Raw genomic sequence first — 25,572 nt, 5'->3', positions numbered from 1 at the left:
AGTGAGTTCAGTTGGATCCCAAAATCCAGTACCTTCTGAAAAAATTTATAATTCTTATCCCAGGATTATATTAACAGAATTAATAGAAATAACTATCACAATAGGAAGCAAAGTTCAGATTTTGTGCTTAAAGCTAAAACAGCAAACACATAACATTTGTATGTATTAATTTTCTGATTTTAAGTGTAAAATCCTCAAAAGCTCTGCTTGAAATATAACCATTTCCCCACAATTAAAATGTGTACAGTAAATGCATTCCAAAGAAAACTATACCTACTTTTTGCATATTTCAAAAAATAGAAAGAAATTATTAGAATTTATGAACAAATGTATACATAATGATTTAAATTACCTTTCTTCTTCTCGAACCCACACTGGAGTTTTAGGAATTTGTGCTTCAAAAAATTTCGATGCTTTATAACAAAAATTGCTGCAAAAACACTGAAAAGAACATTTTAAAACTAGCAAATTATTTTTTTCTTATTGTGAAATACAACTTATGTACAGAAGAGAATATAAAACATAAATATGTAGTTCACAGAAAAAAACGAAAACCCATGAATCTACCACCCAAGGTAAGAAGTAAGATTTAGTACCTCTGAAGGCTTCTATGTATCCCTCCCCAATGGTATCACTCTCCACACTCTCCAGAGGTAACCACTATTATAAATTTTGTGTTATTCATTCTTTTGCTTTCTTTTAGTGTTGCTACTTACATACATATCCTATAAAATATATCATTCGGTTTTGCCTATTTTTAAACTCTGTCTAAATGGAATCATATTGTCATGTATTCTTGTATTCTTCTGTTCCACATTATGTTTTTTAGACTCATTTGTGTAGCTATAGCTTATTCATTTACACTGTGTATTATATTCCATTGCCTAAGTATACTGCCTTTTAGTTACTATTTACGGACAGTTGAGTTGTTTGTAATTTTTTGTTATCATTACAATGTTACTATGAACCTTCTTTTAATAACAATTTTTTAAATTAAAAAATTGTGGTATAATACACAAAATTTACCATCTTAAGCATTTTTAAGTATATAGTTCAGTGGCATTAAGTACCTTCTTACTGTTTTGCAACCATCACCAACATCTAGCTCCAGAACTCTTTTCATCTTGCAAAACTGAAACTCCACACCCATTAAACCATAAGTCCCCATTTCCACCTCCTCTGACAAAAACCATTCTACTTTCTGTCTCTATAAATTTGACTACTCTAATTACCTCATATAAGTAGAACCATATAATACTTTTCTTTTTGTGCTGGCTTATCTCACTTAGGATAACGTCTTCAAAGTACAGTCAGTTGTAGCTTGTGTCAGAATTTCCTTCCTTTTTAAGGTCAAATAATTATTCCATTCTATGTATGTACCATATTTTGTTTATCCTACTAGGAACATTTATACACATATATACTTGTGCACATGGGCAAGGATTTATACCAAAGAATAGAAAGAATGGTCACAAAGAATGCGCAAATTTGACTTTGCCAAACAGTTGCTCAAAAAGGTTGTACCAATTTTTATTTGACTTGCAGTATACAGAGTTACTAATGCTGTCAGGTTTTTATAATTTTGCTAATTTGGGGACTGTAAAAATGTAACTCAATGTGTTTTCATTTGCTATTTCCCTGATTACCGATAAGGCTGAGCATCTTTTCATATATTCATTAGCCATTCAAGTTCCTTCCGTAAAATTTTTTTAATTAAGTCTTTGTCTTTTTCTTATAGATGACGTACTCTGGTTAGGAATCTATGGTCAGTTACATGTGAGAAATATAACTCCTTCTGATTTGTAGCTTATCTTCTCACTCTCTTTTTAAAGAAACTTCTAATGAGCATATGTTTTCTATTTTAATGTAAAAAAATGTATCAATTTTTCCTCTATGGTCTATAGTTTTCTATCTTATTTAAGAAATTCTCTCTAGTCCAAGTTTATAAAGATATTCTCTCATACTGTCTTTGAAAAGGTATCTCTTTTACATTTAGGTCCTTAACCTACCTAAAATTGATCTTTGTATGTACACTGAAATAGGTGTCAGTTTTCATTATTTCCATATGGATAACTAATCATGCCAGTACAATTTATTAAAAAAAAATCCATCCTTTCTCCACTGATCTGAAATACTCCTGATGTCATATGTCCAGTGTCCACATAAGCAGTGAGTCTGTTTCTGGCTCTCTACTCTGTCCTATGATTCACTCGCCTGAATTTGTGCCAATATGCATTTTTAATTTTTAAAAGTTCACATATTAAGTAAAGTGTAAGCAAAGAGGTTTTTTTTAAACATCTTGAATGAAATATTTATAAATGAAAAACTTTTAACATGGCTATTTTCTAAAAGGCAAGATTTTAAACAGATATTTTTAGAATTCCATTTAGTATAATATTAAAAATTAACTGCCACATTGAAAATAGCCTTTAAACTTACCTTTCTTTCAGTAATATCATAGACTTTATTGGTTTTGGTAGAAATTTTATATTTCTGTTTTGGTACCTAAAGAAAAGAACATATAGCTTACAAAAGAATTCAAATAACAAACATGAACTTTACAGTTAACAAGAGTAAGTCATGTACATATCATATCTTTGGCTAACCCACATCATTAGTTCATGACCTGTTTCATTTATTGTTCTTTCTACACAGTATTTTGCTAAATATAAAAATAAAAAGTCTACATGTTAAAAAAAAGTAGTTACTTACAATTCCTAGCTTCTTCCGACATAAGGGATAGCCACAGAGTTTGATAATAGAACGCTCATCCACGACATCACTATAATGAGCAGGTGTGATGAACTTCCCCTATAAAGAAATGAGAGGGGCATTTCCCCCGCCAGATTATTGGAAAAGTTTATTTATCAGCTCTTTAAGCTTTACCGATCTCATCTGAAAACACAGGGATCATAACAGTACCTATCTCATAGGTTTGATGTTAGAATCAGAAGAGAAAATAAAGGAAAAGTACTCAAAAAGCGCTTCTTGACACATACTGAGTACTCAGAAAATGTTAGCTATTATTAAAAAAAAAAACCCACAAAGCCCAAAAAATTTCTGCCATGGTAGACTGTGCATCCCTGTAGATTATACAATTCATGAAAGGAGGAAGAAGTGATGCTACAGTGACTGCTATATCAAAGGAAAATATTGATAGTATATTTTATTTTAAAAAAGTATTACTTGGGACTTCCCTGGTGGCACAGTGGTTAAGAATCTGCCTGCCAATGCAGGGGACACCAGTTCGAGCCCTGGCCCAGGAAGATTCCACATGCCACGGAGCAACTAAGCCCACAAGCCACAACTACTGAAGCCCGTGCGCCTAGAGCCCGTGCTCCACAACAAGAGAAGCCAGCGCACCATAACGAAGAGCAGCCCCCCATTCGCTGCAACTAGAGAAAGTCCGTGTGCAGCAACAAAGACCCAACACAGCCAAAAACAATTAAATAATAATAAAAAAGTATTACTCAAAAATAAACCAAATAAAATAATAGGATATAATTTTACCTATTTCTTAAAGCACAATCTCAAAAACAAAGTATACTAAAGGTGTCATTGTGACTCCTGAACAAATTTTTGTGCAAAATCTTCTATCTTCTGAAAAGAACAGTGAGGTGATAGTTATAAGCTAATGCCAGATATTTTCCTTTGACGTTTTCATGTTCAAATAATCTCAGTTCTTGAGACAAACCATTTCTGGTCTGTCTTTGTCTTTAAAGTCATCAAGTATGGAGATTCTGATGCAGTTACCTATATGAATTTAAATATTGTCATATTTATATTCCTCTTGTTTAGGAAAATCTCTAAGCCACACTAAGAATTATTTCTGCAATAAAATTTCTGAGCTTTAATTTTCCATTTCTTTTTTCTCTTAAGGATTATGAGGATATAACAGACATTTCCATTCAAGTTTTTAATGCAATAAGCCATTAAAGAAAACAAAAAAAGTTTTTTAATGCAGATGATAATTCTCTTATGTGTTAAACTATAAATGGTCTATATTTCAGGTTTTTAAAAAATCAAAATTAATGAAATTACATTAACAAAAATAACGATCTTCCATTACTAAAATAGGATAACATACAGAATATGAAAAGTGACATGGGGATCAGCAGTGCAAAGCAATGAAAATCGGTTGAGATTAGCAGACTGGTTAAAAGAACTAGCACGAAGGGGTAAAACATGCATAATATATTAATTTATTATATATAATAATTATATATTAATATATTAATTAATATATATTATATAATTAATATTAATAAAATATTAATATATAATTATATTATATATAATATAATATATTATTATATATTATAATATATTATAATATATATTATATATTATATATAATTATATATTAAAATACATTATATTTTAATATATATATTTAATATATATTTTTAAATTTAATATATATTTATATATATATAAATATATAAATATATAAAATATATATTATATATATAATATATATTATATATATAATATATATATTTATATATATTATATATATTATATCTATATAATATAATTATATAGATATAATATATTTTATATATTTTATATAAAAATATATAAATAAATATATAAAAATATATTATATATATTATATATATAATTATATATATATTATATATATTATATATATTATATAATATATAATATATATAATATATATTATATAATATATAATATATATAATATATATTAATATATATAATAATATTAATATATATAATTTAATATATATAATATTATATAATATATTAATTAATATATTAATATATAGTAATATATTAATGCATAATATGCATTAATATGCATAATGCACTCTCTTTAGTGCATTTTAAAGTCACTATAAAACAAGGAATGCATAATAGTTGATTATTTTTAAATGCATAATTTCTATAGCATGTAGCTGACAATAGATTCAAAGATTTCAATAATGTAAAGAAGTTTCACATTACACATATTTAAAGATCTTATACAACAAAAGTAATAATTTATCAACACATACACACTCCCTTAGGAATTCTTCTGTAATATTCTCTTCTAAAAGCTGTTCAACAATATGTAGAGCTTTTCTCTCAAACTCAATCTTCTTTCTGACAACTGCTTCTAGTTCGGCTTTCCTAAAATTAAAAAAATATGTATTTTTTTTTACATATTATAAAGGTTATAAAGGTTATTCTACTTGTAAGTTTTAGCATAGCTAATTTTCTATATTTTAAAATACAACACTAACAACTTACTATTTTGCTATTTAAGTTAAATGTATATTTTTAAATGCTGTTTCTTTCAATCCAATACTTTTCAAAAAGGAAACAAGCTACTTGTTACACTGCACACATTGATGTCTGCCATAACAACAGGATTATTTGACTTCCAGAGCTCAGAGGACAAGGAAGAACTTAAAGTCTCCTACAGAAAAGAAAATGAGGGGAAATCTTTTTGCCAGTTAGATTTTATACTCAATCACTCCTGTGTGTACCTAAAAATGGAGGTTTTCCCCTGAAATCTTTAGAAATCAGAAGTGACTGGAGAGGTAAAAGAGGATTTCGGCTGTTCTTGTGAGTAAAAATTTCTTTGTGCTAATTCTCAAAAGTTAAGTAGTGGCTGGCCCAGTCTGACAGGACAGAGTCATATCTGCAAAGAAGTATTTACTTACTTTTGTTGTAAAGTCTTATTAAACAACTATATTGATATGACTATATAGTTTAGGAAAACAACAATCTTCCTAGGAGGGCTGGACCTTATCCTGGCACCAGTGGGACTCTGTCAGCCTTTGCTGGCCCCATGAATACACATCATGAATATAAAAGCAGAGGCTATCTGATCAAACAATGGCCCTAGGACAGTGGTTCTCAAGTCTAGCTGCACTTTAGGATCATCTGATGAGATTTTTTAAAAAGATACCATGCTTAGGTCCCACTGCAGGCTAATTAAATCACAATCTTTGAGGATGGGGCCTGGTTACTGGTGTTTTCTTAAGTGTTCCAGATAATCTTAGCGTGTAACAGGGCTGAGAACCACTGCCATGGGACCAAAGATACCAACTATCTTGGTGACTTATTTGCTCCTTTCCTACCCTACTTTCTTCTTGCCTACCAGAACAACATTTGCTGCCCTCTTGGACATTGACTAGGCTCTCATACCTGGACCTAGAATGTACTCACCTTTTCTCCCTTCCTTCACTGACTTCCAAGACTTTAGACTCTAGTTCCTGGCCTGGAGCAATATGTCTTACAAAAACAATTTGGAGAAATGACACAAGATTGCCAGCTGGGGACAAATAGGGACATTAAAACAAGAAGAAACTTGCAATTAACACCTGTTCTCCCACCATTTCATAAAGACCAATCTTACGTCAAATATGTAAAAAAGACATGGACAGAGATTAAAAGACAGTTCTTTGTATTAAATATATATATTCAGCTTTATGACAAACATTTTTATTTTTCTCATTTTGCTGCCTACCACTAAAAGCTATGTCATATACTAAGACCAGAACAGAATGTACATTAGGAGTTGCTAACTTAAGCAGTTAATCACCTCAACGTGCAGGAACAGCCGCACTCCTTAACTGATGGATACCTACAGCTGTATCCCATGGATAGCCCTGTCTCACTGCTGCTCTCTAACCCAAATGACAGGTAGTGTGGTGTACAGCAGTGGTTCTCAAACTTTTTGGTTTCAGTGCTCCTTTATACTCTTAGCTTTCGCTTATATAGATTATATCTGTTGATACTTACCATACTAGGATTAAAGGTGAGAAAAATTTCAAGCGTTCATTTATTAATTCATTTAATGGGAATGCACCCATTACATTTAACATATTTTTAAAAATCAATTTATTTATTATTTATTTTTGGCTGCACTGGGCCTTTGTTGCTGTGCACGGGCTTTCTCTAGTTGCCGTGAGTGGGGGCTACTGTTCGTTGCGGTGCATGGGCTTCTCACTGCGGTGGCTTCTCTTGTTGCGGAGCATGGGCTCTAGGTGCACAGGCTTCAGTAGTTGTGGCACATGGGCTTAGTAGTTGTGGCTTGCAGGCTCTAGAGCGCAGGCTCAGTAGTTGTGGTGCATGGGCTTAGTTGCTCCGCGGCATGTGAGATCTTCCTGGACCAGGGCTTGAACCCGTGTCCCCTGCATTGGCAGGTGGGTTCTTAACCACTGAGCCACCAGGGAAGCGCTTAACATATTTTTAAATGAAAAATTTATTGTGAAGAGAGGAATTGTTTTATATTTTTGCAAAGCTCTTTAATTTCTGGCTTAATACTATTCACCTGGATTGAATGTAGAAGTATTTTTCAGTTGGAATAAATTTATGAAGGATCACTCCTTTCAACAACTAGTTGGCTACCCCAAGGATTTTTAATTGTTTCATCATCCTGCGTGATCTGCTCAAAATACATTTCAGCTTATCTATATTCTTCAAATCATAGTGCTTAGAATAAAATATAATCTCAAGCTTGCGGTCAGATCCATGTTGAAGAGAGTTGCAAATTACATTGTTATAATTATTAACTAAACTTTACTTTTGTATTTGGTTGGCCAAAAGGTTTGTTAGGTTTTTTCCATAAGATGGCTCTAGTAGCACTTAGTTGTCTTTAACTTCATTTGAAACAATTTTGTTAGATTGTATGTGACAGCTGTCATATCAGCTTACGTTAAAAAAAAAAAAACTTATCAAAATTGGTGAATTTTTGTGTAGCCATTTTAACATTGAAGATGGAAGAAAAAAGCAACGTTTTTGGCATATCATGCTTTATTATTTCAAGAAAGGTAAAAACACAACTGAAACGCAAAAAGATTTGTGCAGTGTACGGAGAAGGTGCTGGGACTGATCAAACGTGTCAAAAGTGGTTTGAGAAGTTTCATGCTAGAGATTTCTCACTGGATGATGCTCCACAGTTGGGTGGACCAGTTGAAGTTGACAGCAATCAAATTGAAACAATAATTAAGAACAATCAACATTATACCACTCGGGAGATAGAAGATACACTCAAAATATCCAAATCAAGCCTTGAAAATCATTTGCACCAGCTTGGTTATGTGAATTGCTTTGATGTTTGGGCTCCACATAAGTTAAGTGAAAAAAACCTTCTTGACCAGAACTTCCCTGGTGGCGCAATGGTTAAGAATCCGCCTGCCAATGCAGGGGACACAGGTTCGAGCCCTTGGTCCGGGAAGATCCCACATGCTGCGCAGCAACTAAGCCTGTGCACCACAACTACTGAGCCTGCGCTCTACAGCCCGCAAGCCACAACTATTGAAGCCTGTGTGCCGAGAGGCCGTGCTCCACGACAAGAGAAGCCACTGCAATGAGCAGCCCGTGCACCACAGCAAAGAGTAGCCTCTGCTCACCGCAATTAGAGAAAGGCCGCGCGCAGCAATGAAGACCCAACGCAGCCAAAAATAAATTAAAAAAAAAAAATACCCTTCAGAAAAACAAAAAAAACCCTTCTTGACTGTATTTCCGCATGAGATTCTCAACTGAAATGTAATGAAAACATTCTGTTTGTTTTTTTTTTTTTTGCGGTACGTGGGCCTCTCACTGTTGTGGCCTCTCCTGCTCCTGAGCACAGGCTCCGGATGCGCAGGCTCAGCGGCCATGGCTCACGGGCCCAGCCGCTCCGCGGCATGTGGGATCTTCCCAGACTGGGGAACGAACCCGTGTCCCCTGCATCGGCAGGCGGACTCTCAACCACTGTGCCACCAGGGAAGCCCAAACATTCTGTTTTTAAAACAAACTGTGATGGGCAATAAAAAGTGGATACTGTACAACAGTGTGGAATGGAAGGGATCACGGGAAAAGTGAAATGAAAACCACCACCAACCATACCAAAGGCCGGTCTTCATCCAAAGAAGGTGATATGTGTATGGTGGGATTGGAAGGGAGTCATCTATTATGAGCTCCTTCCAGAAAACCAATTAATTCCAACAAGTACTGCTCCCAATTAGACCACCTGAAAGCAGCATTCGGAATTAGCCAACAGAAATCTCATCATCTTTCATCAGGATAACACAAGACCGCATGTTTCTTTGATGACCAGGCAAAAACTGTTACAGCTTGGCTGGGAAGTTCTGATTCATCCACCCAATTCACCAGACATTGCACCTTTGGATTTCCATTTATTTCGGGCTTTGCAAAATTCTCTTAATGGAAAAAATTTCAATTCCTTGGAAGACTGTAAAAGGTACCTGGAACAGTTCTTTGCTCAAAAAGATTAAAAGTTTTGGTAAGATGGAATTATGAAGTTGCCTAAAAAAAGGCAGAAGGTAGTGGAACAAAAGGGTGAATAAGATGTTCAATAAAGTTCTTGGTGAAAATGGAAAATGTGTCTTTTATTTTTACTTAAAAAACTGAAGGCACTTTTTGGCCCACCCAATAATATTTCCTAAAGCCAAGTCACTATAATCATGCTGCTCCACAGGAGAATACTCTTCAAAACAGATCTCAAATTTATCTGATTTCTCCACTCCCAAATGATCACTATCCCTAACATCTTACAACTTTTAAAACTTAAATTCTTCTACTTTATTAAAGTTTTCCCATTTGCACTTAGAAAATCTGAATTTCTCACCATGGCCTACCAGGCACTGTTTGAATAGAACCCACCTCTAACCTTTTCCTATGCTGCTTTCTTCCTTTGCTCAGAATGCTGCATACCACCCTCAGCATCTCCTTTTTTTTAAATGACTAAGCTTTTTCTTGTCACACATATTGCCACTTCTGGCTGGCGGTCTCGCCTCACTACTCTTGGTCTGGTAAATGCCTACTTAGCCTTCAGGTCTCAGTTTAATTATTACTTTCTTGGAGAAGCCTTTCCCTGAAAACCTACCACCCTTCCTGCCAACCTCCAGCTTTACTGGACCCCGGTTTCTAGTTCCTCCATCACAGTCTTTTCCTTTATAGCACTTATCATAATTTGTAATTATGTATTTATTTGTGATAATTTAATTGGTATTTCTCTGTTCCACTAGAAAGGAACTGTGTGTATTCTGTTCAAAATCATATCCTCAGGGCCTCTGAAACCACACAACTCCCAGAAGAGAACACAGTCAGAATACTCTTTGACATAAAAAGCCCAGAGATGAACCCAAACACATATGGTCACCTTATCTTTCATAAAGGAGGCAAGAATATACAAGGGAGAAAAGACAGCCTCTTCAATAAGTGGTTCTGGGAAAACTGGACAGCTACATGTAAAAGAATGAAATTAGAACACTCCCTAACACCATACACAAAAACTCAAAATGGATTAAAGACCTAAATGTAAGGCCAGACACTATAAAACTCTTAGAGGAAAACATAGGCAGAACACTCTATGGCATAAATCACAGAAAGATCCTTTTTGACCCACCTCCTAGAGAAATGGAAATAAAAACAAAAATAAACCAATGGGACCTAATGAAACTTAAAAGCTTTTGCACAGCAAAGGAAACCATCAATAAAACGAAAAGACAACCTACTGAATGGGAGAAAATATTTGCAAATGATATGACCAATAAGGGGTTAATACCCAAAAATATATTAACAGCTGATACAACTCAATATAAAAACAAACAAACAACCCAATTAAAAAATGGTCAGAAGACCTGAATAGACATTTTCCCAAGGATATATACATGGCCAACAGGAACATGAAAAACTGCTCACCACTGCTAATCATCAGAGAAATGCAAATCAAAACCACAATGAGATATCACCTCATACCTATCAGAATGGCTATCATCAAAAAGTCTACAAATAACAAATGCTGGCGAGGATGTGGAGAAAAGGGATCCCTCCCATACTGTTGGTGGGAATGTAAATTGGTACAGCCACTATGGAAAACAGTACAGAGGTTCCCAAAAAAACTGAAACTAAAACTACCATATGATCCAGCAACTCCACTCCTGGGTATATATCTGAAGAAAATTACAACACTAGTTTGAAAAGATACATGCCCCCCAATGTTCATAGCAGCATTATTTACAATAGCCAAGATATAGAAGCAATCTAAGTGTCTATCAACAGATGAATGGATAAAGATGTGGTTTATACATGCCATGGAATACTACTCAGCCATAAAAAAGAATGAAATTCTGCAATTTGCAACAATGTGGATGTACCCAGAGGGTATCATGCTTAGTGAAATAAGTCAGACAGAGAAAGACAAATATTATGTGAAATCACTTATACAGAGGACAAACTAGTGGTTACCAGTAGGGAGACAGCAGGGGGAGGGGCAAGACTGGGGTATGGGACTGAGAGATACAAACTATGTATAAAATAAATAAGCAACAAGAAGGTACTGTACAGTACAGGGAAATTTAGCTATTATTTTTTAATATTATTAATATTATTTTATATGGAGTGTAATCTACAAAAATATTTACTCTCTATGTTGTACATCTGAAACTAATATAATATTGTAAATCAACTATAGTTCAATTAAAAAAATTTTTAAAAATCATATCCTCAGGGCCTAACACAAATATGGCATGTCTTACATTTAGTAAATAATTTTTGAAAGAATGAGTAAATTAAGGCCAAAGCCAATACTTTATAAAATGATACCTTATAGATATGTATACTTTAATCATCCTCATAGACTATATCTATTCTAAAAACCTTTTTGACAGGAGATAAAGTCTTTTTAGGAGATGCCTATAAACAGTACAGGACAACTTTTTGCTGAAAATATGGACATGATGTAAACAAACAACAACAACAAAAAAGGTTTCTTGGAGTCTCTGGCATATAATGCAAAAAAAGGAGACTATGTGAAGAGATGAAAAAAAAGTACCTGGTTAATTCAGGAATGTTTATTCCCATAGACATCTTTCTACAGATACTCATACCTTCACCAGCAATCTAAAAGTGTCCATTGGACTTTCTTAAGGTGTGGAGTAGGTAAAATAACAATCTATGACAGAATTTATCGTACTTCCCAGATCTTCCCCTTCTCTCAAAATAATTTTCTCTGAGGTAGCACCCATTATTGTTTTTAAAAATGGTTCAATTAATATGTGATTAACAGATAAGTGAAAGCAGCTGTCTGAGTAGTTCTCATACCTTTTAGAAGCATCTTCTTGTTTCAAGGCACTTGTCTGCTTAGTACCTACAATTAAAGAAACAAAAAACAGTAGGTCAAGTCTACACAAACACACCAGGTTACAGGACAGATTCTTGCCCAAATAAACTGTAGACCATCTTTTCTTCTTTTCCACACATTTCACTTCCAATTCTGTGTGAAAATCAAATGAAATGGGAAGGGAATCCAATTTGGTTTTGCAAACTAATTATTTTTCTTGGTTAAAATGTATCTCTCTCAGGATTGATTTTTCTTGTATCACAGTCGCATAGCTAAGCACTCCTGAAAGCCCGAGATCTGGGTACTTCTAGGGGCAACCGCTCTCCGTCCCCCTAAATGCTCGCTCCCGGGCAAGAGGCGTCTGACACCTCAGAGAACCAGGGCACCAAAGCACCAGCACATCTGGAAGAAGGACCAGTGCCTGAGTCGAGGTCAGCTGCACTCGGCCTACCGACGCTGCCCTGGTCACTCACCCACTCTGGCGACCCCAGCTGCAGGCTCCCAGGACCTCTACTTCTCATTCCCTCAGAGCCTGGAGCACAGCCCATTCTGGGGGAAATCTCGGAACACTAGTGTAAAGAGGTGGGGGTCTGGCCGAAGGTCTTTCCCAGAAGGCCAGAGTTCGGCGGTGGGAATCTCCCGGCCTTCTCTGCCCCGAAGACCTCCTCCCCTGGGGCAACCTTTCGGGAGCGCCCCGCACGCCTCAGTCTGGAATTCTGTCGGGGACCAGTTCTCAGTTCCAAACGTAGGAAGGCCCTTCTTCCTACCTGCGACGTTTCGGGAGGCGCGAGGACCCCGGGCCTTACGGCCGGCAGAGACCTTCCCGACCCAGTCGGCCATTGGCAGCGTCGTCGGCGTCGGAACCGGCCCAGGAGCCTTTCCCCTAAGACTCCGCCTCCCGTCGCGTAGCGCGGGGCGGGGCCGGCTGGGGTGGGGCGGGGCCAGGAAAGCGGCCTGCTTTGCCGGAGGAGGAGGAGGAGGAGCAGAAGGAGAAGGAGGGCGGCGAGAGGCCTGGCGGGTAAGTGGGTGTACCGGGGGTCCCGGGCGGCCGGGGCTCGCGGTGGACGGTGAGTCTCAGAAAACCCGGCGCCCCCGCGAGGTCTGGGGCCCGAAGGCCGACGCAGGCGGGAACAGGGAGAAATGGCTTCCCTTGGATGCCGCCTGCACGCGCGCTGGGGTTTTATCCGCCCTGGAGCGCGCTGCTGTGAGGATACCACCGACCCCCCGCCCCTCCTGCGGGGCGTGGAACGGGCCTTCCCTCCGGGGGAAACGATGGCCCGTGGGAACGCAACGGTGTTGTCCTGAGGGCGGCCTGTTGCCTTGCCTCCGTGCGATACAGTGTTTTCACTAGCTCGATTGATTATATTGGGGGGGGCTACATCTCGTACAAATGCCCTGGTCACACTTGGCGGTGGAGGACATCTCAACTTTCACCCCCTCCGGGTGAGCTGTGTTGCACTCCATTTTCTGTCAAGTGGGTTAAAAAATAAAAAATTCCCTGATGATTAGAACTGATTTCAGGCCCACCTTTTGGAGTAAAAAAGACTGCCTTTTTAAGCCCTTGTAGTCCAAATTTGAGCTGCCTCTTGGGAGTGCACTAGAGGATTTTTTTTTCCTTGAGTTTATCTTTCAAAATTATGCTCCAGGGAAACTTAAAAGATTAAACAGGAGGATTTTCTTTCTTTAAATTTTCTTAGGCTAACATACTAACTTTCAGTAAAACCATTTCAGCTTTAAAACTTTCCATTTTCTGTATTGTATTTATTAATAATCAAAATGAAACAACTTATTAATACTTCAATATAGTATTACTGATAGTTAACAGTTTGTCTTATGTTAGTACATTTCAGCATCAAAACTAGGAAAAACAAGAAGGAATGGCTGTGGAGGAACTTCATTCCATAATAAAGAGATGTGTAAGTAATTTTTTCTTTTTCTTTTTATGAAGTTAAATAATCTTTCAAAATATGGGCAGAGCACAGATTACTTTTAATTACATCTGCAGTCACTCAAATTGTTAATCTTCTTTAATCCTTGCTTTTTTTTGACCTATGAATAAATAGCATGAAGGCAGGAAGACAGATTGGAGTATGTCACTTGGAGAAATAATCTTTATAATCTTTATAATTTACTGATCCTTCTCATAGATTTCTTTGGTACAGTGGATTTCAAGATGATTTATTAAAGTATTTTTAGGCTAATCCTAATTTTCATATATACGCTTATGTGCACCTTATCTAGAATTTAAACATTTCTTTTTTTAGAGAGAGATAAAATAAGTCAAGTAGTTATTGAATTTTCATTTGCCTAAAATTGCTGTTTTTTTTGTTTATTTTGTTTTTGCCAGCAAATCCTAGAAGAGCAAGACTTCAAAGAGGAAGATTTTGGCCTGTTTCAGTTAGCAGGCCAAAGATGCATAGATGAAGGGCACATAGATCAGCTATTAGAAATTATTCAAAATGAAGAGAATAAGGTAAGTATAATCTTTGTATGTACTTTTCAGTCTTTACTAGGAAGAGAATAGCCACATGATGCTATTATTCATCCATTTATTTTTTTCAGCAAACATTTAAGAATCAACTTAAATTTCCACAGTAGAAAACTGTGGAAAATAAAAAGGAATTAGGACTAATTATATACTTTAAGGTGCTTACAGTCTGGTGGAAGAGATAAACATGTAAAGAACTAGCAATAGGAGGCAGAATAAACAGATACTTTATATCTGTTAACTCATTTAGCTTCTCCAGAGTAAGTGTTATAGTTGAAATGTAAGTAAAATGCTTTAGAAGAGTGGGGATTACTTTTGGTTTAGAGATCAAAGTGGTATTTGAATTAGCAATTTACATTGAGAAACATTGAGAAATATAAGTATCAGCCAGGCTACATATTCATTTTTGGTCATCAGCACATTCTTTTCCTTCAGCCAGGTGTATATGGGAAACCAAATATTAAGTAAGATCATATTTTGGGAGAGCTGGATGACCTTACTGGCCAATATCATCCAGCTACAATTGTCTTGAGAAATCATTCTGCACAATGAGAAAGGATGTTTTTGGGATCAGGAACAGCTGGGACACAGTGTTGACAACACTGCCTACTTTTGTGTCTTTGAACCCCTCCCCCATCCCCACCCCTCTTCTTATATAAGGGAAGATCATCTTCTTTCCAGGAACATAATCGTTCTTCATTTATAGTCCTATTTATTTATACAGAAGTTTTCTTTTGGGGGACTTCCCTGGCGGTCCCGTGGTTAAGACTCTGCGCTTCCACTGCAGGGGGCGCAGGTTTGATCCCTGCTCAGGGAACTCTGATCCCCCATGGTATGCAGCATGGCCAAAAAAAAAAAAAAAAATTTTCTTTGTTGATATCACAATCTAGTCATGCTGGCCTAGGATTATATCCAGGGCACCTTGATTGTATTTAGGAGATTACTAAAACTTTTTAATCATACATTGTTATAGAATCTCTTACTAGTTCAAAGGTCTTATCCCTTTTTATTTATAATTTTTTAAAATAAAAATTAGCACATTTTATTTAGTACATTTGTTTTTGATATGTGTTTATAATACCTTTGTAGCCCCAAATAAAATAAATTTAATGCTTTCTTTAACTCCTTGATTTTTCCCAATTGCATTCTCAGAGGATTATCTTTGAGAGTACCTTACTTTTAGCTAATAATAAAATTAATAAAAGTTAATAATATTTATTGAGATCTACTATGTGCCAGGTGCTGTCTTAGGTGCTTTACATCTTTTAACTCACTTAGTCTCTCCTGAATCCCATGAGATAGGATTTTCTAGATAAGGAAAGAGTCACTGAATGATAAGTGATTTGCACAAAAGTATCAGCTTTTATGTGGCATCAGGCATTCAGACCTGTGCAGCCTGTTTCCAGAGCTCTTAACGATTCTGCTCTGCCTCTGGTTAGCACAGTGTAGCACTTGAAAGGAAGTTTTAGAGTAGAAGAGAGAGGACTGATTGTGAGGTGGCAAAGGTGATGGGGTTTCTAGCCTCTGAGAAGACAATACATCCTGAACAGAAACAGGCAACTTAAGGAGGAGAGAAAGTTCCCTGGCAGAGGACAAATAAGTTGGCATTGTTTGGCAACGTTGAGTTTAAGATGCAGCAGGCAATCGAAAAGTAATGTTTAGAGCTCAGTAGAGAAATACAACATTAAGATGTAGATTTGTGTGTCATTCTTAGAGATTAGGTGATTGTGATAGACTTAAGCATAGTGAGGCCTAGCCTTGATAGCTTGAGGATCACCTTTGTAATGTGGTCTTCTAAATTTAAAGGTTCAGATATTGATAAGACAGAGTTTAAAACTGCACCTTAGTTTACTTGCAGGTGACACAATCAAGATTGATCAAGATTTACTATTAATCTGCTTTGTGTAAAAAAATTTTTCTTTAAGTCACAGGAATGGTAGTTTGTCCTAAGACACTACAGTGCAGGGGTTTTCAACATCAGCACTGTTGATATTTAGTAATTTGGAAAAATTATATGTGTTATAATAATATATAACATAAATTCCCGATTAGTAAAGACCTAAATATTAAAAGTCAGGCCACAGAAAAGATAGAAGAAAACAAGACATAATATCAGATCTTTGGAGAGAGGATAATTTGTCATGCTTAGAAGTAATAGACATAATTCAACCTGTGTTTGTGGAACATCTGTTTTTTTTTTTTTTTGCGGTACGCGGGACTCTCACTGCTGTGGCCTCTCCTGTTGCGGAGCACAGACTCCGGACGCGCAGGCTCAGCGGCCATGGCTCACGGGCCTAGCTGCTCTGCGGCATGTGGGATCTTCCCGGACCGGGACACGAACCCGTGTCCCCTGCATCGGCAGGCGGACTCTCAACCACTGCGTCACCAGGGAAGCCCTGGAACATCTGTTTTGTAACAGGCCCTACTCTAGGTGCTGGGAATAGATACAGTAATGAACAAAAATCAGTGCCCCATATGGATCTTAAATTCTAGCAAAGACAGATAAATCATTTAGTAAGTTGGAAAGTGATAAATTCTATAGAGAATAATGCAGCATGATCAGGGGGATGGGTTGTGTTGGGTGAAATTGCACAGAAATTTGAAGGAAGCAGAGACAGCCCCACAGTAAGCTATGGGACTGTCTGGGTAAGAGTGTGCCAGGCAGAAGAAAAAACTAGTGCAAAAAAAATATTCAGAGAGATCAATGGAAGCTATCCCATTAGATAAAAAACATGATTGTTTTGCTATTTGTTTAAAAAAAATCAATTTAAGGCTTCATTTTATGCCATGTTTCCAATGTAAATCTTACTGAATAAAAAGGCAATATATGTGTGTGTGTGTGTGTGTATATGAGTATATATGTATATATATGTGTATATATGTGTGTATATATAAGTATATGTGTATATATATTTATTTTTTCTAATTTAAATGAGTATTTATGTATCTCAAGGGGAAAACCGTTTTAGACCTAAAAGCACTAGAAAAGGGACCAAAGAAAAAAAATCACTGTATTTTGCTGTATAAAAAATTAGGACAACCAAAAAACCAAATGACAATTTGTCGTAAATACAGTGAAGTGAATATTAACATATAGGGACCTCATGCAGGTTGGTAAGACAAACACTAAAACTTCCAGTTGATAAATAAAGATGTAAACAGATAGCATCTCCTTTTCTGAACTATGTATCCACATACCCTGACATTTTTCTGTTGCTAGTTCTCTAGGACATGTTAAGTCCTAGCACAATGCTGTTTCTGAGCCTTGAATGTATTTCCCACCTATCTATGCCTGATAAACTTCTGTTTCTTTAACAAGCCTTAGCATAGCTATCACCTATTCTGGGAAGCCTTTCTTGCCTTCCCCAGGTAGAAGTGACTATTCTCCTGCTATACTTTAGCATTTAAATTAATTAATTAATTAATTAATTTTTGGCTGCGTTGGGTCTTCGTTGCTGTGCGCAGGCTTTCTCTAGTTGCAGCAAGCGGGAGCTGCTCTTATTGCAGTGCGCAGGCTTCTCATTGCGGTGACTTCTGTTGTTGCAGAGCACGGGCACTAGGCGCATGGTCTTCAGTAGTTGTGGCATGAAGGCTCAGTATATGTGGTTCATGGGCTCTAGAGTGCAGGCTCAGTAGTTGTGGCACACGGGCTCAGTTGCTCCTCGGCATGTGGGATCTTCCCGGACCAGGGCTCAAACCCGTGTCCCCTGCATTGGCAGGCGGATTCTCAACCACTGCGCCACGAGGGACGCCCTAGAGGAACTATTTAAAAACTGGGAAAGACCAAATTACCTGGTTAAAAGTAAAGACCCATTTGCCTTTCCTCAGTGAAAGTATTAAAAACTATTTTAGAATGCTGTTACCTGTTAACAGCCAACCCTAGGAAGTCAATGGTGAGATGTTCATGGATTCACTTGCCTCATCTTTCCTGTTTTAGAGGAAATTGTCAGCTCCTCCAGGTTAAGAAAGCTCACTGTGAGAGTCCTGTAGATGGCAGTATTTGCTTTATTGTACTATGAAAATGTTTTTACAGGTCATCATTAAGAATATGGGCTGGAATCTTGTTGGTCCTGTTGTTCGATACCTTTTATGGAATGATAAGGAACATGATAAAAGAAAGTATTATTTTCTGATGCTTGATTTATTGGTAAAGGTAAGTTAACACAACTAGATTCTCTTTGTCACAATACACAGCAATGTTTTATAATTCCCTTTAATGTTTTTGGTGAGAAAGCTTTTAGTTCATGAAAGTATAGGTGGGAACTCTTTGGAGAAAAGGCCCATCCTTATTTATTGGATGGGCCAGTCCATTTCATTTTTCCCAGATTTTCTGGATGTAAGAATTATCTGACCTCATCTTAGACCCACTGATTCAGAATCTTCAGAGAGAGGCCTAAAAAGCTCTATTTTTTAAAAAGTAGCTTATTGTTCAGATGTGAAATTCATGCTTTAAAGAGGTAGTTTCAGACCACACTGATGTTTTGGCAACGCTGGAACTAAAATCAAATATGAGTGTTCTTTCTTCTATGGTATGTTCCCTAAAAGAATATGAAAAACCTAGAATGCCAGTGATAACAGAGGAAATAAGAGTAGGAAATAGGTTAGTGGTGACTGACAGCCTTAGGTAGACTCTGAGTAAAAGGTTAATAGAGTTATAAGCCAAAAATGATGGTTACAAGAGAGAAACTCTAAGAGAAAGGACATAAGAAGCCACTTAGAGGTCACTGTAAATAGACACAAATATGTACTTGAAAAGAGGGAACTCCCTAGATATTAGTTATTAACTATGAGAGCTTCTAGAGAAACAAGGCAAGTGAGGCGATAAAATATAACCAGTCAGAAAGCAACGCAAAGTTTTGTCTGTTCAGGAAAAACAAAAGAGACTTTACACTCATCTAACTACCCTAGCAGTATGAGACAGAAAGATCCCACCTGCTGGAAGCCCTGGGAGACAAAGGCAGCCTTCAGAGTAGACAGGCAAAGCTCAGAGGAAACCTCAGCTCTGGTGTTCAGGCTCTCCTTTCCCCTATTTCTCTAACTTTTCCATTAGTCAGGAATTTAAGTCTCTTAAATGTAGTTGTCCATTGGGAGACCCTTGACTTCTTGCTTTCACAGAATCTCAGACTCTCTGTTTTGCTAGTGTATTTTTTTAAATTTAATTTTAACTTTTTATTTTATATTGGAGTATAGCCGATTAACAATGTTGTGATAGTTTTGAGTGCACAGCAAAAGAACTCAGCCATACATATACATGTATCCATTCTCCCTGCTAGTGTATTTTTTAAAAACTTTTTATGAGGTGTTTTACTGTTAAACAAAAATAATTATACTGTCTCAGTATATGCCTTTTAAAAATAATAATCATGTGGCTTTAAATACAACTTGTATTAAACAGGTTCAATTGTGAATATTTTTATAGTTATGTAATCCAAAGGAATTATTGTTGGGTTTGCTTGAGCTGATTGAAGAACCCTCTGGAAAACAGATATCCCAAATTATTCTTCTTTTACTTCGGCCATTACAAACAGGTAATAAGTATATTGACATCTAAGTGTTTCTTGTTTTATTTGTGTAAGTGCCTTGATATTATTCCAAGATGTCAACACTATAGCAAAGTTTATGCCTAATTATTTTTTTTATATAAATTTATTTTTTTATTTTTAGCTGCGTTGGGTCTTTGTTGCTGTGCGTGGGCTTTCTCTAGTTGCAGCGAGCGGGGACTACTCTTCGATGCAGTGCAGGGGCTTCTTATTGCAGTGGCTTCTCTTGTTGAGGAGCACAGGCTCTAGGTGCACAGGCTTCAGTAGTGTGGCTCATGGATTCTAGAGTACAGGCTCAGTAGTTGTGGTGCACGGGCTTATTTCCTCCGCAGCATGTGGGATCTTCCTGGACCAGGGCTTGAATCTGTGTCCCCTGCATTGGCAGGTGGATTCTTAACCACTGTGCCACCAGGGAAGTCCCATAGTTTATGCCTAATTATTTAGTACTCTGCTTAAACTAGTAATAGCAATGCGAGTTTGAATCCTGCTACTCATAGAAAGTTGGCAATACCTGGCACAGAGATGGTACCCAGTAAATATTTTGTTGAATGTCATGCTCTTTTTCATGTGCTTTGTTGTGACCTATAGTTTTTGCTTAACCTTCCTATCTGCAGCTTATATTTAGAATTTTTCCTGTAAACATATTTAAAGGATTGCCTCTGCAGTGCTCAGTTTGATAGCATTGTGGTAGTCATGTATCTTAATTAAGAACAGTATCGGGCAGGGCATTGCTCAGCCTTTGCTTTAGGAGGTTGGGATTGGGAATAACAAAGGTACTACTGAACAATGAAACAAGTGTGGAAAGAAAAGTTTCCATAACTGAGTGCAAAAATAGTATTGATAAGTAATGGACTTTGGCAACCAAGGCAGACAGTATTTATGCATGGGAAGAGACCACTTTTTCATTTTATAACATACATATAACTCAGAGTCTGGTAGAAGGACCCAAAATCAGAAGCTAGAGTAAATTTATTTTAAATGTGAATTCCCAACAGCTTTGTATAACTTGAAATATTTAAAGTCTTCTAGAAAAAAATCTAATACTACTGCCTTTCATTTTTACAATGCTTTATAGTTTACAAGACACTTGTTCCTATTTTATACTTATAACAACCAAAAAATATGGAAAGAAGTGTTTTCGTTTTAAGTATGTAACCTGTGGTGTAAACATACCTGAACAAAATTTGATGGCATCTGTTGTAAAGTGCCATGATTGTAAGATGCTCCATTATTTTATGAACCCCTAAGAAGGAAAAAAATACTGCCAGTTAAGCTATGATATGTCATCCTGATATCAGAGTTGTCAAAATATGGGGGGGAAATATGTGTTGTACTTCTGCATTTATTGGACTTCTCCCATGTTTAGCATACTTGATGAGGCTGCCTCAAGTAACAACTTGGTCTCTGTTTTAGTGATTCAGAAACTTCGTAACAACAAGGCATATTCAGTTGGATTAGCATTGTCTACGCTTTGGAGTCAGCTGTCTCTCCTTCCTGTTCCATACTCAAAAGAACAAATACAAGCAGATGACTATGGCCTTTGTCAGTGCTGCAAGGCCTTAATAGAGTTCACTAAGCCTTTTGTGGAAGATGTCATTGATAACAAGGAAAGCTCAATGGAAAATGAAAAATTAAAGGATGAAATACTGAAATTGTAAGTATATTTTAAGAATAATTCATAATGGACTTAAGTGATAGTTCAGTTATTTTATGTTTCTTTGTTTTATTTGTTTGCAATGGAAATTTAAATCTAGTTTCTAATTTTGAATTTTAGAAGAATATGGAGTTCAGTTGATATAACATGGGCATTTAATGAAGCATCGATATTTTAAAAAAATGAAACCAAAATCCATTTGTTTAGTTTACTTATATTCTTCTATGGGTTGCCTTTACTTGCCATGGTAAGTGAATAATAGCAGTGAAGGAAATAGATGGGTGTAGCGCAAAGAATCTGGTTTTCTGCAGGGGAATTATGTTTTTACTCTCCCTTTGAAAGCAGCAGAAGGTGCACCAGACAGCTGAACTTCCAATTTGACAACAAAAACAGTAGCAGAGAACCCAGTAGCATTCACTCCAGGGGTACCGTAGACCAGCAGTCCCCAACCTTTTTGGCACCAGGGACCAGTTTCGTGGAAGACAATTTTTCCACGGATGGGGAGGGGCAGGAGGTGGGGGATGGTTCAGGCGGTAATGCAAGTGATGGGGAGCCATGGGGGGTGATGGGGAGCGGCAGATGAAGCTTCGCTGGCTCACCCGCCGCTCACCTCCTGCTGTGCATCCCGGTTCCTACCAGGCCGAGAACCAGTACTGGTCCGTGGCCCAGGGGTTGGGGACCCCTGCTGTAGACTATGTATGCACTGTTCAGTATGGCTGTCAAGCACTTGACATATGGTTAGTCCAAATTTAGTGCTCTAAGTGTAAAATCCTCCCTGTATTTCGAAGACTTGTTATTAAAAGAAATACTAAAATACCTCAATTTTTATACTGGTAACATATTGAAATAATGTTTCTGACATATGGGTTAATAAGAGAAATTATTTAAATTAATTTTTCTTGTCTCTTACTACTTTTTTAATGTGACTACTAAAAAATTTTTAATTATATATGGGGCTTTAATTATATATGAGACTCTTAGGTAGTGCTGGACTGGATTATATTGAACAATATGGACCAGTAATTTTATTTTTAAAATTTTGAGACTAAAACCACTGTTAGCTTTCTATTTTGTCAGGTTAGGACATTAAAGCATTTTTTTACCATTTATAAAACCCATTATTTCATGAAAGAAAACATATTTTAACTAAAATAGGTAAGGCTTAATCACAGAATAAATTTGATTTTCTAAATTAAACAAATATAGCTTTATGAAAAAATTACTGCATTGTCCTGATTTTCCTTAAACTAATGAAAACTACATATACACTAGCACTGGTCCTAAGATAAATATTCAGTATCCATTGGTATAGTCCAGACATGGAAGTGACTCTCTGCATTGAATCTAGCAAGGTATTCTCATGCTCTCCCCATTACTAGTAAGAAGGATCTTATATCACCTGTTTTACAGGCCATTGGGTTATTGGTGCTTATGTTATTTTTCATGTGAAAACTAGGTATTTTATACTTAGGAAGTGCTGTATTCATCGTTACCCATTTCTTAAATTTTAGTTGTTTCAGAAGCTTGAAATGCCCTTTGCTGACAGCACAATTCCTTGAGCAGTCTGATGACACTGGAGATGATCCTTTAAGGTGTTTTGCATCTGAAATAATAGTAAGTACAGCTAATTTAATGTTATAAAATCTGCTATAATCTAAAATATTACCTGCTGTATTCTCATATACTGCACATGGGCATGTAAATTGATACATTTATTAATAAAGCAATATGTATTTTTTATAGAATATAGATAAAAAGATGAAAAACGAACAGCAATAATTTCAATAACTAGATATAAATAATATTAACACCTGTATTGGAAAAATTTACAGTTCTCCTTTTGTGTCTTTTTCCTTTACTTTCACTCAGAACACTTCACTTCTGGCATTTCTGGTCACAAAATGTGTGGGGGTTTTATCTTTTCTTTCTTTTTTTAAAAAATAAATTTATTTATTTATTTATTTTTGACCCAACCCCCGTGTTGGGTCTTCATTGCTGCACATGGGCTTTCTCTAGTTGCGGCGAGCGGGGGCTACCCTTCATTGTGGTGCGTGTGCTACTCATTGCGGTGGCTTCTCTTGTTGCAGAGCACTGGCTCTAGGTGCGCAGGCTCAGTAGTTGTGGCACACAGGCTTAGTTGCTCCACCGTATGTGGGATCTTCCTGGACTAGGGCTTGAACCCGTGTCCCCTGCATTGGTAGGCAGATTCCTAACCTCTGAGGGAATCAGCCTACCAATGCAGCCACCAGGGAAGTCCCATTGGGTTTCTTTCCCACACGAAACAATTCTGCTGCACCAGCTGGGTGTCCTACAGTTAAACTCAATTTTGACACTAACTACCTGGAGATAGTATCAGATTCTGCAGGTTAAGGGCTCAGTCCCATGAGGCTGCTCCCTATTTCAGATGCCAATTGCTCGTGTTAGGTCCCCAGGTTACCCACAACTTCTGTTTGACTTGGCTACAAATCAGAGGTTCCGTGACCTCCTCCCCTTTGGGTTCGATTATTTGCTAGAACGGCTCACAGAATTAAAGGAAACCCTTACTTATGTTTACTAGTTTATTAAAAGATATGATAAAGGATGCAGATGAACAGCCAAATGAAGAGATAGAACAGCCAAATGAAGAGATAATTGTACATAGGTCAAGGTCTGGGAGGGTCTCAAGTGCATGAGCTTCTGTTCTCATGATGTTGGAGTGTGTCACGCTCCCAGTATGTGGATGTGTTCGCTAACCTGGAAGCTCTCTGAAACCCATACTTTGGGGATTTTATGGAGGCTTCCTCATTTAGGCATGATAAGATATTAACTCCGTTTCCAGTCCCTCTCCCCTCTCTACAGAACTGAGGGATGGGGCTCAAAATTCCAAGCTTCTAATCATGGCTTGGTCTTTCTCATTACCACCCCCCATCCAGGAACCATCTTAGTGCCCACTCAGAGTCACTTTAATAGAACAAAAGATGCTCCTAATGTCTTATCATTTAAGAATTTACAGAGGTTTTAGAGCTCTTTGTCAGGGACAGGGTTAAAGACAAACGTTAGAACGAGAGATGTTCCTAGTGCTCTTATCACTTAGGAAATTATAAGGGTTTCAGGAAAAAAAGAAAAAAAAGGGTTTCAGGAGCCCCGTGCCAGCAACCATTAGCAGAGACCAATATATATATTTTTTCTGTTATTTCACAACACCTTCCAGACTTTTTTCTGCTCTAATACTTATAAATAAATAAATATATACATATATAATTTTTAAAAAGATCCTATCATATTATATAGTTGACCCTTGAACAATGCCCAGGGGGTAGGGGCACCACAACTCTGCTCAGTCAAAAATCTGTGTTTAACTTACAGTCAGCCCTCTGTATCCTGAATTAGAAATTTGAGGAGGGATAGGAGGAGTTAGGAGAGGAGATTCCAGAACTTTAGGGGAAATAGCTTCTGAGGATGAGAGATGATTTGGTAACTGATATAAACAGATACATAGTTTAATGGGGTTAATGCTGATGGTCAAGGTAGCGGTAAAGAGGTTATGAGTGATGAAGAGGGATTGGGGAAGGGATTTTCCCAGGAGCACATAAAAGCCTGGGGCCTCTTCATTGTTGCCAATACTAGAGTACAGTGTAAACCTCTGGATCCAATATAAACAGCACCATATGTGATATATGTACTCCAAGATGTCTATTAAGTTGGAAACTGTTAAGGATTTTAAGCCTGGGAGTGATGTAATCAAACTGTTTTGAGTTCATCACTTTATTGGAGGATGAACTTAACTAAGAGTGGAAGTAGGGAGATGGGTTAGGTGTCTTTTG

At 36.9% G+C, this 25,572-nt stretch overlaps 2 protein-coding genes across 2 annotated transcripts in view; one reads left to right on the top strand and one right to left on the bottom strand.

Moving 5' to 3' along the window:
• The window catches only part of RPAP2 (RNA polymerase II associated protein 2), an 84,787-nt gene extending 71,846 nt beyond the window's left edge, over nt 1–12,941 (bottom strand). Inside the window, exons 1-6 of the mRNA XM_060025559.1 lie at nt 12,855–12,941; nt 12,069–12,114; nt 5,024–5,138; nt 2,713–2,811; nt 2,440–2,505; nt 353–441 (exon numbers count right to left, since the gene is read on the bottom strand). Of these exons, the coding sequence (XP_059881542.1) occupies nt 353–441; nt 2,440–2,505; nt 2,713–2,811; nt 5,024–5,138; nt 12,069–12,114; nt 12,855–12,927 (488 nt within the window). The 5' untranslated portion in view covers nt 12,928–12,941. The remainder of the gene's footprint in view (nt 1–352; nt 442–2,439; nt 2,506–2,712; nt 2,812–5,023; nt 5,139–12,068; nt 12,115–12,854) is intronic.
• A 92-nt stretch (nt 12,942–13,033) lies between these two features.
• GLMN (glomulin, FKBP associated protein) overlaps nt 13,034–25,572 on the top strand; it is a 42,617-nt gene continuing 30,078 nt past the window's right edge. Inside the window, exons 1-7 of the mRNA XM_060025547.1 lie at nt 13,034–13,105; nt 13,928–14,003; nt 14,435–14,560; nt 18,609–18,728; nt 19,995–20,103; nt 21,529–21,769; nt 23,281–23,383. Coding sequence (XP_059881530.1) covers nt 13,965–14,003; nt 14,435–14,560; nt 18,609–18,728; nt 19,995–20,103; nt 21,529–21,769; nt 23,281–23,383 — 738 coding nt within the window. The 5' untranslated portion in view covers nt 13,034–13,105; nt 13,928–13,964. The remainder of the gene's footprint in view (nt 13,106–13,927; nt 14,004–14,434; nt 14,561–18,608; nt 18,729–19,994; nt 20,104–21,528; nt 21,770–23,280; nt 23,384–25,572) is intronic.

Source organism: Delphinus delphis, chromosome 1 (genome assembly GCF_949987515.2).
Source record: "Delphinus delphis chromosome 1, mDelDel1.2, whole genome shotgun sequence".
Lineage (NCBI taxonomy): Eukaryota > Metazoa > Chordata > Mammalia > Artiodactyla > Delphinidae > Delphinus > Delphinus delphis.
Note: the sequence above shows the minus strand (reverse complement) of the source record. Positions and strands in the feature narration are given on the sequence as shown.